The sequence below is a fragment of the Triplophysa dalaica genome, chromosome 1 (assembly GCF_015846415.1).
Source record: "Triplophysa dalaica isolate WHDGS20190420 chromosome 1, ASM1584641v1, whole genome shotgun sequence".
In the NCBI taxonomy this organism is placed as follows: domain Eukaryota; kingdom Metazoa; phylum Chordata; class Actinopteri; order Cypriniformes; family Nemacheilidae; genus Triplophysa; species Triplophysa dalaica.
In genome coordinates this window covers 32,537,593-32,552,872 of record NC_079542.1, presented here as the reverse complement: position 1 = coordinate 32,552,872, position 15,280 = coordinate 32,537,593, and the positions used below count along the sequence as shown (strand labels likewise).

The following is a 15,280-nucleotide window of genomic DNA, read 5'->3' as shown; positions in this document are numbered from 1 at the left end:
AAGAGCTCCAGATGGCTAAACTCAAAATCTCAAGCAGGTAGCAAAATGCAAAAAAAAAAACTTTACGGGTTCTAATATTATGAGGCGTTGTCCGTCAGGCATTACAGCAGGCCGGGGAGATGCCCAGAGGGAACATGTGCTTTATCTATTAGTTTAAGCCCCGTGTCTGTAGGGGAAAGCCGCCCGTCTGTGGCTAACCTCACCAGGCAGATCCCTGGACGGTATCCACCTTCCTTTTGGCATGGGAGCCGAGAAATAGCACGCAGACAGCGAGGCCCTTGGCATTTTCTTTTAAAAGACGAGGCCTCCACCTTTCCGACATCCTTTGACGCTAAATATGAAACGTCAGTCGGCGTAAAGGTTAGAAAGACATGAAAAGATTCTCTGTTGAAATCATCGGCAACCGCACGCATACATAGTCAAGGGTGCGTCAGGGATGTTTTGGCAACCGTGCACGTTTATCGGAGCTGATATACAACAGCGGTGCATTAGTATGAGCGGAGATGCTTGGACGTCTGTCATAACAACAGGAAGCAGCGCGTGTTTGCACGGTTGCTGAGCCACCGCAACGTTCCCGTATTAAATCACCATAATAAAAGCGATCTCGGTCACGAATGCCAACACGTCACAAACATAATAACGGGCCTGGAAACAGCCAGCAGTGCTAGACCGGACAGGTTTCCATAACAGGCCCCAAAACTGTTTGGTGACACACAGTGTCTTGGTTAATGGCTCCAATGGCAGGCATTCAGAAACAAACAGTCAGAGCTTTACAATAAACTTTGGGTGTACCTGGACTTTCTGTTAGAGAGGCTCTGCTGTGACAGCCTGGTCTAAATTCCACCCTGATCGTACTGTGTGGAAACAATCCAAAAGCCCCAGAACCACTCTTAACAGTCTGTCATTCATATTACTTGAGCGAATTATTAACATCCAAGACGTGACAATCGATATTCCTAAACTACCAGCAGGTATTCTGCTTTAATATTTAATAACATTTCGGATTCCGGATAGATTGGTTAATGGGTGTTCCCTATTGGCCTGTAACCTTACTCTACATTTCAGACATAATAACTTATTGTACATAAAAAATCTGATTACCATAATGTTTTAATAAGGAATTGCATCTTTAAGCAGCAATTTATGGTTAGAAATAAACAAAATAATTCCATTATTAAGCAAGTACGTCAAAAATCTGTGTTTGAAACTGTGTCTTTACTTTACATGATTTAATGATTTAAAAGCTGTCTGGTTAAATTTATACATGTCAGTACGATCACACTTAACCTACGAAAAGGAAAAATAACCTGCAATTTCATGTTTCAAACATAGATGGCGACATAGAAAATACGGATTGCGGCTTCAATAAATTAATTATTTAGTAATTATTTAGCAAAAGCAATGAAGCACTTGAAGCCATGTTGTTTTTGAAACACTTGGCTACGCCTGACAATGGTTTTTACCGTATTTTTACGTCAAAAAAACTTGGACTTTGATTCACCTCTGAATGTCATATCGACTATTGCTTTCTTTGCAATAAAACTGTAAAATGAAATAACAAAAACGTATAGAGACACACAGTCAAGCCTAATTAATTACTCATAACTGACTACTGCCAAACCAGTCTGCTTGGACGACTTATTATCGAGGTCACTTTTTGTTGTAGAAAACTAATGCTCTAAAAATGACAAATAGCTATTTACGTTCCAAAACCTAGTGAGCTGCCTACAGAATTTTAAGACATCATAGGAATAGGCTGTTCTAAACAGTAAGGCTATAAATAATGCTGCCTTTTTAGCCAAATCCTGCCTTTTGCATTCGTTCCAGATAATGCAATCCCAAAATTACTGCAGCACTGCAACTCGGTGAAATTCATCCAATATATAAAGTGGTGAATGTTGTTTTGAGCATATTACTTGTCAAAAGGTTCTGGCTAAGTAGTGTTCTGGGGTCTCATTTATAAAACTTTGAATAGATTTCACCCTTAAAGAAGACAGTCTTTGCTGTTTTTGAGGCTTTGATTATGTTTTTCGGGTGTTTATCAATGGATGTTCATGTTTCTAATAAAAATAAAACGCTTTATGTTTTACATATTTCAAGTCTAATTTTCACCGCTGTCTCCACTTCTCACTAAACGACTGGATTTCTTCAGGTCTATATAAAGTCCCTCCTTCCGAAACGCTCTGCTTGGTAAAGCTGACCTGTTCTGTCATGATAGGTTCCCCACCTAGTGTGTGTGTGAAGATGTCCCACCCATACCATATCAGCCTCTCAGTGAACGAGTATTCATAAACTTTGGCTTTGAGCAATAAACAGTAACAATGGCGTCAAAGAGATCGCAATTTTTTTGCGTACTATGGCGAGGGGAAATGACACCGGACCGAATGGCGTCAGACAGGTTATATTAATTAACACTAATACCAGAAGCGTTAGTTTTGCCTTTATATATTGGATCCGAGTTGGATAATAAAACAAGCAGATTGACCAGGAGACATTTGCAAGCATGACTAAGTGTTTAAGAGGTAAGCGCACACACACACACAATATCAGTGTATTACACAAAACAGCTTTCACAGCCGATGTTAAAGTCATGGAAGCTGTTATTTGACCGTTGGTTTTCCTAGAATGTGTGTAGCTGAATTATTATTACCAGCTGTAGGACTGTGATGAAAGTGAAAGTAGTTTAGCTTGTAGGTCAGTCAAATGTTTAAGATCTCTGATAACTGACCACTACTCCAGTGGCTCTCCCTCTTCTCTAGGAAGACCTCGCCCATTTTTTGGGCTTAATCCTGTGGGCGGAGGTTATTAAAAACACTCGGAATAGTGACATCATGTACCCGGGAAGTACAGGGCTGCAGTCCGATCCAGCCGTTCCCTGTAGTCCTTGAAAAGCAAATTCTGTTAAAGACAATATCTCGCTTGGCACTGAACTTTGAGCTTTACCATTTTGCAGGAATTATTTATGCTCTAACAGCAACATTACACACTAACTTAAGGTTGAAAAATGGGATCGCGGGGAACTTGCTCTTTAAAGTGTACGCACGCACAAAAGGACCTGCACAAAATTCCCATTATAGATCCAAGTCAGGGGAAGACTGTGCGTATGTGAATCTCCACCCAATCTCCTACCCGATTCAACCATATATGGAGCTTACAACGCCAAGTTCAACGATGCATAACGTTATTTCCATATTATTTACATATGCATATTTCCAGTCACATTACAGTACGAGACATGTGGAAAATAAGAGCCAATGGACAATATAATCCAAAATAATCATATAAATTAATATTCACATAAATTAAATTAAATATAAATAGTTTTATTATTAGACTATAGCCAAACACCAACCGGAAGTTAACTCGGGGTCAGGCGCGCGCGTCCAATGAAACGGTCTATACATTAAATATGTTTTAGAACACAAGTTCTGCAATTTAGTTAAAAAAATATATCTGTACTTTTTGTTTAACTTAAAGACGTCACTTGAGTGCTTAACTCCATTAATAAGAGTGAAACATTTAATCAAATGTGTGTAAAACAGTTAAGGAGTTCAATTATTCTGCCTGTATCACTCACACCAGTAAAAGAATGTGTACGCATGGTCCTGTCGTGAACAATGTGATGATGAGACAGCCCTGATTAAATATTTAGAAATACATTTTGATTTAAGATGAGTTGGATTTTAAAAGAAGGTGTTTTGTGAAACAATTACAACGCAGTACAAGCGCAAATAACCCTGCTGGATTTAATCTTTGTGATAAAGAGTGAAATGAAATGTGTGTGAGGCATTAATACTTATATTCATCTCACATTTGAATTCACCAACATGCCATCTATGTCTCCAGAATCTGCGCAAGGGTCACAGTTTGCTTACCGGTGCGCACATTCTCCGTCAAGTTTGTTTTTAATAGATCACAACCTTTGTGTGGAAAGTGCCGTACGCATGTTTATAGCCATATACGCAACGTTTATAAATGAGAACCCTGGTAATTTATGAATGTCACTTCGGTTTTAAATTCAATCTTACAAGGCAACATACAATGTAGCCAGTATTAGAATTAAACTTCTTTCTTTTAGAAGCTGTACCTCATAACCACCATTTCTCAGAACAGCACGTTTATAATGTGCTATTAAATCCCCACATGATTTTGCATCTCTGACCTGGTCGTCGTAGCGATACGTGAGGTATTGCTCTTCGGTCGTGTCTTCCAGAAAGCTGCCTTGTGGCGAAAGTGCAAATTCAGGCAGGAAATAAGCGCTCTGCGTTCGGTCTGCTACCCCCTGTAAAACAAGACCACAGAAGCCATGTTAAACCTATTAAAGTACCATGGACATTAGCGGCCCAACAATGCAGACATGTCAACAAACTAGAAATCAAACACAAATGTTTATAATCAAACTATGGATTGATCCAGATACAAGAATTGTGTGCGAATTTGGCCTTTTAGGTTCCAGTGCATAAACTCCATCTTCCAACAGCCTGACACACGCTTTCAGTTTCCAAACATTTTAAGAGATCTCAGTGAATTTCGTGCAGATGTTAAGTAAATATATCTAAATTTCTGACATTACATTGTGGAAAATCATGAATATCAATACACACATAAGAAATATATTAAAATAGCAGCCACAATGTTACCCTACATTTGCGAAATAGACCAATGTAATATGTTAATGTAAATATGTTACAAGGTGGCTATTCGCATGAATTTGTATAGAAAAATCTATGAATTTATTTAAAAAAAGCAAAAACGAAGCCACGCCCCAAACCTAACCATCACTGGTAAAAAAGCAAACGAATGAGATCAAACACATTCATATGAAATAGCCATCTCATTAACTGGACACAAAATATTTGATCAATTAATTTGTTACTTATTCAAACTTGGCATGCAAAGAGACAGCGTAGTAAAACAATAAACATGTAAGTAGTACCAGCTAAGATGACAGTTTCAATGGTTATTATGGGGGAAAACAAACATTGTAATGACACGACTGACCATGGGCGCCGTAAAGGGGTGGAAGGTTAGGACGATTCTAAGGGCCCAGCCTGATTTAGGGCCCAGAAGAGCAGACCCCCTTTTTATTTTCCTATTTCTTTTCTCTTTTTTTAATACATACATTAAATATGCTAGGGCCCCTCGTGCACTTAATGTGTATTTTGTCCGTTTTGACCATAGATTTAATATTTAAAAAACAAATAATGTATTTACTGTTTCGGTCCCAACCCTCCCTGCTCCCTCTCACAATGGTTCATTCCACCTGCGCTCGCTAGTGTAGCGTCTCTTGCTTATTGGACTTGCCGCAGACAGTGACACACGCAGACACGTCACATCAATAGTCAGGGAAACAAAAACGGAAGGAAAAGAAGTCAAGAGAAGACAGAGAACGCCAAAGTCGACAGTATGTCACACAGTTTTTCAAAAAGAAAGGTAGCTTGCCATATTCCTGTATTCCAAAACTTATTTTTGTTGCTACATGACCTGCTTTTATCTAGCTAGCTTAGTAAAATAATTACTGAATTATGATTTACATCCAACAATAATAACATCTCTGCTGTCTCCGGGACGGGTTATCATGTCTCGTAGACACAGATTCAGCGGCTGCTGCACACCCACGTCCCCCACCCCCCGTCCCCGTCTCAGCCGAACAAGGTGAGCCTGAGCGCGAAACTTCGCGAAGATTGAAGCCTCTAAACACGTCTTATCTACTGTGTTCGCCACATGATGATAACTTCGCAAAACAAAAAGTAATCTACACGCTTCAAAAATTACAAAATTAGTTTGCCGTGTCGTGTGTTCTGTGAAGTGACAGTGCGGCTGCTAAGATCGATACTGTCAAACTTGACGTTCTTAATATGAATAAAATGCCCCAGAAAAATATAATATAAAATTGAATAAAACGTGTCTCTACTGTAGCTGATGTTTCCTGAATGAGCAGTTTGACCCAGCTAAAGCTTGTTCATGTTAAGTATATGTCAATACATAATGTTCTCTTGTGCTTGCAATTGCAATTGAGATAATAAATGTTCTCCCTTTTATGTAAACAAGTACATATTTCTAAAAAAAATTCTTGTTTTTGTAGGCTTTGTACTCATCTTTAGACATTTTAACTATGCAATGTGCTAAGTATCTTTTTTTAAGTATACAGGGCATGTTTATTGGGTTAAATTTTATCTGTAAAAAATGTAGGGGGCCCAGAAATTTTGGTTTCCATAGGGCCCAGAATTTCTGGCGGCACCCCTGCGACTGACCAATCAGAATAGAGGACTCCAAAGAGCTGGGTAAAAATGTTGTAAAGCATGGACCACCAGAAACTCACATAGTTAGAGAGCGGTTCAGCTGTTGGCATGTCAACACTGCATTGTACGGTTGTGATAAACCCACAGCAGAGAAAATATCTCCAGGTCTGTAGTTGAGATTCTCTGTAGCTTGGAGGAATTATCAAGGAAAATTTGTCATAGCAAGTTAACCAAATCCTGAACCAATGCAAGAAATTTAGAAGTAAAATGTGTTAGCTGCACTAATGCACATGTTTATAAAAAACTACATGGAAGCCACAGTAAACTTCAGAAATAATGTGGAATGAGTTTTTTCTTCCTTCTTTCATTAAATTGGGGGTTTTAAAAAGGCTTGTTAAACTTCATAACACATGAAAATGTAACCTGCACACTAGGAGTGTCTGCTCAAGTGTGTATGGAAAAACGTCAATGTTTGCCGTCGTTAGTGATGGGTACCGTAAAGTTTGTATCGATACCGCTTATCGTTACCGGTACTTATCAATACTGTTATCGATACCATGCTCTATAATTTCATGCAAAAACACATGAAGTGAAAAGATGTTAATCCTTATAAAAATGAACCATGTTTTTTTGTGGTACAATTGTAGTAACCGTGGTTTTTTGGTGCATTGATTACTTAAAACCATAGTTTTACTACAGCAATCATCTATTTACTATGGTTTTTAACATATTTTGTGATAACCATTGTTTTACTACAGTAACCATGTTTTCTTTGTTTTAACTGTAGTAAAACCGTGGCTTTTCAATTTTACCTGAGTACATTTTCGTAAGGGTAACATTTTTTTAATTTCTTTATCACAGCTGAGCTTTAGAACTGCAGTTTACAAATGCTTCTGAGCAAACAAAAAATTCCACATGTGTGTGTGTGTTCCTTAGCATACCATGTAACTCACTTAGCATGTGGATAAGCATATGTGCAACATATTTACTTTACATCACTATGGTTATTTATCTGTTAAATATAGTTATCTAAATTTAACTATTTTCTAAGCAAGTAATATTTTTTTTCATTATATGTACAATTTTTTTATAGTTTTACTGCACATTAACTAAAGTAAATATACTCTGTGGCCGAATTATTAAAAACGATGTTATAACTTGTTCTCAAATAAAGGACTTTTATTTTGATGGGTTGCCGCAAACAGTTGTTTGACGGAAGCTTCCTCGTTGTGAAACGCGGACGCTGAAATCTCAACAAGCCACTCTTTCACTCATAAACACGCAACACAAGCAGATTACATATTTACTTTTCACAATGCATAGAGAATCTCAACACAGTCTACATGCAGAATAAAAACTATTACATTAGTAGTGTTGAGATGATAGGACCTTGTTTCACTGGGGGCCCATCAGAACCTGCGAGTGTATGTCCGTGTCCCCTTAAGACGTATGTGGTGTGTGTTTCCCTTGTAAAAAAAGACGTAAGCGGATCATTCAGTGAAGCGGTACTATTGCTGCAGCGCTTCACAGTTCTGTACGTGTATCAACATGGCGCAGCTTTAGACAAAATCTGGATATCAGAAGAGACATAAGAGAGAGAAGAGAGGTTGAGACGAGAAAGAAAGAAACCAGTTTTTAAAAAAACATGGTGATTTACGTTCCCTGTTTTGTGTTATGGTTTTAATTAACATAATCTATACATTCTATCAGTTACACACCCCAATGTTTTGTAACACAATAGGCCAAGAAAGTATTTTTATGCATTCGAGAATCGAGGTGATTAAGATGAGCTTTAGAAAAGAGAGAAACGCAATACAGGCTTAACTAGTCCATTTATGTATATTAAAGCTTCTCACCTTGCAACAGCTTTAAGAATCAATCAAAATGTATACTGTAATCTGCTATAGTTATCCTCTTCGTTTCATTTAAGTCATTGTAGAATCCTGTTGATGAAAACAGGAATAACTTAAGAGTATAGCTGCTTTCTAGAGTTTAATGATCTGTCGCTATTTTTGCTTTACTGAAGCTACTGGTGTGTGAAACCTGTTATGAATATGATGATAATAATAAAACAAGCTTTGGTCAAGCATTTCTTGATCGAGTAAAGTAAACTTCTAGCAAAGATGTAGCCTATTGTTGTTGTTGGCCATCTTTAAATGTAACAATTTTATTGGTGTGTGTAACAGCTCAAGTTTGTGAGCAAAAGTATTTGTAATTCATATTTTTTTATTTTTTATTTATAGACTAAGATTTAGAGACTCATTTAATTAATATAACCGTTAAAATGTATTTATTTTTGTCTCTTATTGAAAGCGATATGCGATTACTCTTTTGGGACCTGGAGTACAAATTAGCCAGATGGCCCAGAAACCCTAGCGGCACCCCTGCCTAGAAGTATACATTTATAAATGAAAAAAGGTGCCAGCTTAGTCCCAAGTAGTATTGAAATAGCACATTTCTAATTATACCACTAGTGCTTTGATATTAGTATACTTACTACACTAATTATACTTACAATATACTTTTTATTGTTAGTTACTGTAAGTAAACTCCATCTATTTAACTAAACTATACTAATCTAAGGAATGGTTATTACAAATGTAACCTAGACAGCAGCTGTTCATATTATTAACCTTCCAATTAAAATTCTGCATCCTGTTTTTATCCTAGTTTACATGTCCTTTTCATTGGAACCCAAAAGAAAATATTTTGAAAAATGTTTTAGTGGTTTTATGTCCATACAATGGAAATAAATGTACATTTCTAAGTCTGTATTGAATCACACAAAATTCTCTGTACATTTAAGCTTCAACTCAGACTGCTTCCAGACGAAACAAGTCTCATCTGCCACCTGTCCTGTCCCTCCGGACCACGTAAACACCCCACCATCTGTGTCCCCCTCAAACACACACAGACATCCTTGAGCTACTGACTAAGTTAGCAGGGGACATCTCCTATAAATTCCCTGTGAGGCCCCGAAGCACCTCCAGGGGCCCACACAGATTTCCTATAAAAAACTCTGATCTGCTCGACTTCATTCGTTTCTCACACATCAAAGATTGAAGCTTGGCCATCTCTCACCAACAGCCACAGTAGAAACAAGGGCAACTCTGCACTCAACTCCACGTGAAACCACCCTGACAGACCAACAATAATATCATTTATATGGGTAACAGGGATGACATTTATTTTGTAACCAAGAATAGAAACAGTGGGAGGTTCTCAGAGCTGTAAAGCTCTGTGATGATGTTCATTGTCTGACATTTGACCCCCCTAAGTGCCCAAACCAAGAGAGAAATGTTGGAATGGCAGCGGGTCTCAAATGTCCGTTTGAAGAAACATTACAAGCACCACCTCTGCTTCGATAAACAAATCTTAAAGCGATAGATAGTTCACCAAAAATCATCCGGTCATCATTTATCCACCCTAATATCATTTAAACTTGTATGACTTCTTTCTTCTGTGGAACACAAACCAAGATATTTTGAGACAATCGAAGTCAAAGGGGCTCAGTGTTGTTTGGTTGCTGACGTTCTTCAAAATATATTTTTGTGCTCTGCAGAAGAAAGAAAGTCATACAGGTTTGGAACGACATGAGGATTAATCATTTTTGGGCAAACTATACCTTTTACACACTATTTCTGCATAGGTCGCATCTCTGTTTTCGACGGAAGGTACGTCACCGAATTTCATCTTATCGCCATGTATGAATTCATTACGAGCTCATTCGCACTGGCACTTTCAAGAGCCGGCACAGGTGTGCTTTATATGTGCCAAGGGATGTTTCATCAGACGCTCTTTTAGGGAACTGTAGATACATTGTCTCAGCCGGGCAAGCCGGCCAAATAAATAAAGGACTAAGTCCACATCCACGAAATGAATTCTAGCTCTGAAGATTAAAAGCGCAAGGCTCTGCTTTGGCTGGAGGAATGCTTCGATTCTGTCAGAATGAGTCTACTCAACAGTCTGCGGAAACCAGATTATTATGGAACCAGACCTCAGACCAAACCAACCTTAGATAAGCATTTATGCCAAAGATCAGTATAGTCAAGAGAAGATCTAAATCTACATTGAAACATCCAGTGAGCGTTCTTTGTAAAAGCAAAGTCAGGTTAACATCTGGTCGGTCGAACATTCCATGACTCTGAAGTCAGTGGGACAATAAAGATTCATCATTTACTTTAAGGGTACACGTCTTGTCTGTATGGGTGGTACAAGCTATCGCTTCATCTGTATCATTGTGAAATCGCAACAACTCCCGGAACACGTTTGCCATTATCTTATTAACAGTCGCAGGCTCCAAACATAGCTCAATCCAGAATGAATATGTCATGGCGAGCGTGTTAGTAGTGTTAATTCGTAGCAGTCAATTAGCTATTAGTCTATTTCCGCCTCCAAAAGCAATTTAATCGGTAAGGCGAGGCATCACCTCCATTGACTTCCATTTAAACACAAGAATCTCTGGTCTCTCTGTTGAGGCTTTAGTAAAGCCCCTGTCTGGAGGACCGGGTGTTTTCCTTCTCAGATCTCAGTGTAATTCTGACCGCACTGAAGAGTAAAGTTTACTGCCGTTCTGCTCAATAGAGATTAAGTAATAGAAAACAAACTAAAAATAGTTTAAACATTAAACGGAGGCGGTTGGCTTTGCATGTCAAAGTAAACTAGTAAAACAAAGTTTTGGTGAGGTGTAAATAGAAACAGTACAGTACAGTTTGGTACGGCAAACCCTGATTTGTTAAAGACAGCTGGAAGATGTTTCCACTAATAATCGCACTCTTAATTGATAGACGAAAAGTATACGACGTCGTTAAAAAAAAAAACTGACGAATCTCTGTCAAACAACCACGTTCTGCATTGAGTCTAGCTCCACCCTTTTGGTTCTGATCCAAGAGGGTCTCCAAAAGGTGGTAAGGTACGATTCGCTATTTTGGTACCAGTCACAACTTCTATGAAAAGGCAAATAACTGCGTTTCATACTGTACTGTACTGCCCTGAAACGTACTTAGACATACAGTAGATGGTACTTCATATGACACTTTATGATAATCTTAATGATATGACAAGCTATGTAGATCTATATGACACTCTACTGTATTTGACAATCTATATGACACTTTATGATCCTTAATTAAACAATTTACATGACGCTCTTTGTGATTCAATTGGTAAAGCATTGCGTTGACCACAGAGGTCATGGATTTGATTTTATAGGGAACACATACTGCAAAATGCATAAATATATAAACACTTTAACTTTATATGATACTCTATTTAACACTATGAAACACTATATGACACTATGTGATACTGTATTTGACGCTCAGATACTTAATATCACTTTTTGTGACACTCTTTTATACTCTATATGACCCTTTGATACACAGAATGATACTCTTTACTACACTTAGAAGACTTATAATAAATACTAACACACTATATTACGATATATGACACATTATACATTACATGATACGCTTTACATTATATGACACTATATGATACTGTATATCACACTGTATATGAGGCTATGAGGCTTATACTAAATACTTAATCACTACATGATACTCTATATTACATTATACGTTATATGGCACTATATGACATACTATACGATAATCTACATGACACTATATTCTATTCTATACAACGCTCTGATACGTAATGTCACTTTTTATGATACTCTATATGACACTTTGTACGATACTTTATATGATGCTACATGACACCATATGTTTCTCTCTGACACAACCGCAGGTACAAAATATTATGTATGTTTCGCACAAGTTTTTCAGAACACCCACCACACACCAGCTTATTGGTGGAGAGGAGACAGAGTTATGAAGCCAGTTAGTACATATGGGGATGATTTGGAGGCCAAGAGGCGAATGGGTGAATTTTGGATTTTTAATGACCACATAGAATCAGGACCTCAGTATAACGTCTCATCCGCGGGACGGTGCTTTTTCTCCAGTATAGTGTCCCCATCACTATTCTGGGGCATCAGGACCCATAGATACCACAGGGTGAGCACCCCCTGCTGTCCTCACGAACACCTCTTCCAGCAGTAACCTTGTTTTTCCAAGGAGGTATCCCATCCAGGTACTGCCCAGGCTCAACCCTGCTAAGCTCCAGTGTGCAGCCTGTCTTGGGCTACAGGGGATATGGCTGCCTGAGAGCCTGATATAATTCATAGTACCTGTGTAACTCAGCATGCCGCAGCCTCTTTGAAAACGTTCCTATCAGCATGATCAAAACAGCCCTGCAGTGTTGAGCTTGCTGCCTCCGGCCATACTTCCTCAAAACAGAAGAGGCTTGCATGCCACGTAAGGATTAATACTTCTCTTAGGAGTTCTTGTCATCAAACCGACAACCTTTGCATGACTAACCCGCATCTTACATTAATGTGATGACACTTTCTATGATCCCTAAGAATCTAAGTTGCAAAGCTGTTGATGATACATACTAAATACACAAGTTACTGCCCAACAGAGAAAAACCTCAAAGCTAAAATACCCAAACCTAAAACATACCGGAACTTGACGTATTCTTCATCAAATGGATTTAAAGTATACTTATTTTTGAAAGTGTAGTAGAACCTTCGCTGTCATAAGTCTTTTTGTCATAAGTTATGATGTTATATTCTCTAGTGCACTTTTATAAGCAGGAGCTCAAGAAGTGGGAGGTGTGTGTCATGGTAACAATGTTAACACCTGTGACGAATGGGCCTGCTGCATGCCAGCATGTGTTTCTGAGCAACTGAGGAAAAACTCAGCAGCTGCGAAACAAACAGTGGCATTCATGACTCTAAACCTAACATACTTAAAAATCAATGAAACTTTCAATAAAACGTTACTAAATTACACATGGTTGTCAATAACAGCCCAGATTACCAAAATGCAATAACAAATGTGTACATCACTTGGGGGCGGGACTAAACTTGTTGGGCACCAATCAGAGTGAAACATAGTGAGTCTATAACAAAACAATGAGGCTTGTATATTATTGAGGTTCTGAATAGAAAACTATAAAAGGAGGTTAGATAACATATATCCTTAGTCGTGATTTCCTAAAGACACCGATGACCACTGATGAGAGGTCAGGTGATGCGTTTAGAGAAAATCCTGTTGAGGAATTTTGTTAGGCGTCTAGCTGACCTTGAGGATGGGATCTGCTTACAGCTGTCCCTGTCCTATTTAGGTACCTGGCCATAGCGTACAATAATAACAACCATAATACAGAATGATTTCTGTATCAATTTTTTGCAAGTTTTAAGAATTTTACCCATCACAGCCACACTAGTATCAAAAAAGCTGTTCCAGAAAGTAAAAAAACATGTGTATCTTTTTGAAAAATGCAATCCCATTATGCATTGTGACAAAATCAGGTAAACAACTCTTGAAGCAAGAGATGAATGAAATAAGCATAATTAAATCAACACCAAAAAACACTGATAACAACATTTTTTCTAATGAACTATTTTTAAAAAAATGTTGCTCGGAAACAAAATATTTAAGCCAATCACCTATACAAGACAGTCCAATGATGTCAAGCCACTGGCAACTATTTTTATAGAGAAAGGCATTTTAAGGTCCACAATCATTTGTGGCATCTAACAACACAAGCTAACTTGGCTAATAAACTAAGTGTTGACTCTGAAAATGAGTCATATTCTAGAAAATTCACCTTTATAAGCCGTTTGAACACCAATATATGTGACCATAGTGTTATAAAAACCAGCCTATGATTGTAAACATCCACTCGCTCCTTTTTTTTAAATCCACATAAACCATAACTCGTTTCTTCCAACAAGCGTTTTCTGATTCTCCCTGCGATGACGTCATCGTAGGGAAAACTACATGCAACGACCTGCCCAGAGTTAGAGAAGAACACTTCTATGTCCATTCTACTGCTTGCAAATGTCTCCTGGTCCATCTGCTTGTTTTATTATTAGTGGTGGGCCGTTAACGGCGTTGCGAGACTCTTATCGTGCGCTAAAAAAAATGTCGCCGTTAATCTATTCTCAAAGTTGGGTTGGGAGCTGGGTCTATACTACGCAAGCTATGATGACTTTCACCTTGATATTTTAGCGCGGATGTATACCAGCTTAACTGCACTGTACGGGGCGAGAACGAGATTTTTCAACTCGCGTGATTCGCGTCATTCGCGGAAGCAGAAGCCGCCTCATCATCTCATAACCAGGGCTTCATTCGCGCGATTCGCGCAGCAAGTAGGTCTATTGGCTCTTTGTATTAACACATAAATCACTCGCGCTTGACACGCCATTCGCGTTTGGTCTGAACACAACATAACGTTACTGTGAAATTACCGCATCAAACGTGACGTGCTAACATGGATGCAGCAATGAAGCCGCCGGGTTTGCTTCAGGGAATATTAATTTTAAAGAAGCTTCCCAATAGAAACATCGACAAGACTAAGGTTGTTTGCACCTTGTGCAATGAGGAATTGGTTTGAAAAAAAAACTTTCTCTCAACAGGTACTGGTCTAGCTTTAGTTGAAACCAGTAACTTTGTATTGAGATCTAATGTATTATGGCTCCTGTATGACATATCGCTTGTTGCTCCCTCACTCTTTGTAAGTCGCTTTGGATAAAAGCGTCTGCTAAATGACTAAATGTAAATGTACTGTAGGAGCTCTTCCAGTCTCAAGTACCACCTAAACGCAAAGCATCCCTTAGCTAATGCGGAAGTAAACACAAGTTCATTTTATTGAACATAATTTAATTTTCATCACCAATTATCATAGTAGAACAGCTTTCTCAAGCAGTTTGTGATGCATTTTGGAAACAGGAGATGAGCCCCTGGTCTAATGCGCCACCTGGCTTGAGACACCCGTTCTCAAAGACTTACTTTTAGTCATTATTTGGGTAGCACACATATTCTGAATGCCTTCGGCAGAATTCAAATGAGCCATTTTAATCTAGATTAATCTAGATTAATCTTGGAATTAATCTAGATTAAAAAAATTAATCTATGCCCACCACTATTTATTATCCATTTCAGTTCTGAACTGATAAAGCA

General features: G+C 38.3%; 1 protein-coding gene across 5 annotated transcripts in view; it reads right to left on the bottom strand.

Moving 5' to 3' along the window:
* adamtsl3 (ADAMTS-like 3) overlaps positions 1-15,280 on the bottom strand; it is a 130,156-nt gene that overhangs the window by 103,979 nt on the left and 10,897 nt on the right. For all 5 annotated transcript variants that reach the window (XM_056735000.1, XM_056734842.1, XM_056734676.1 and 2 more), the window contains exon 3: positions 4,163-4,282. In XM_056735000.1, the coding sequence (XP_056590978.1) occupies positions 4,163-4,282 (120 nt within the window). The remainder of the gene's footprint in view (positions 1-4,162; positions 4,283-15,280) is intronic.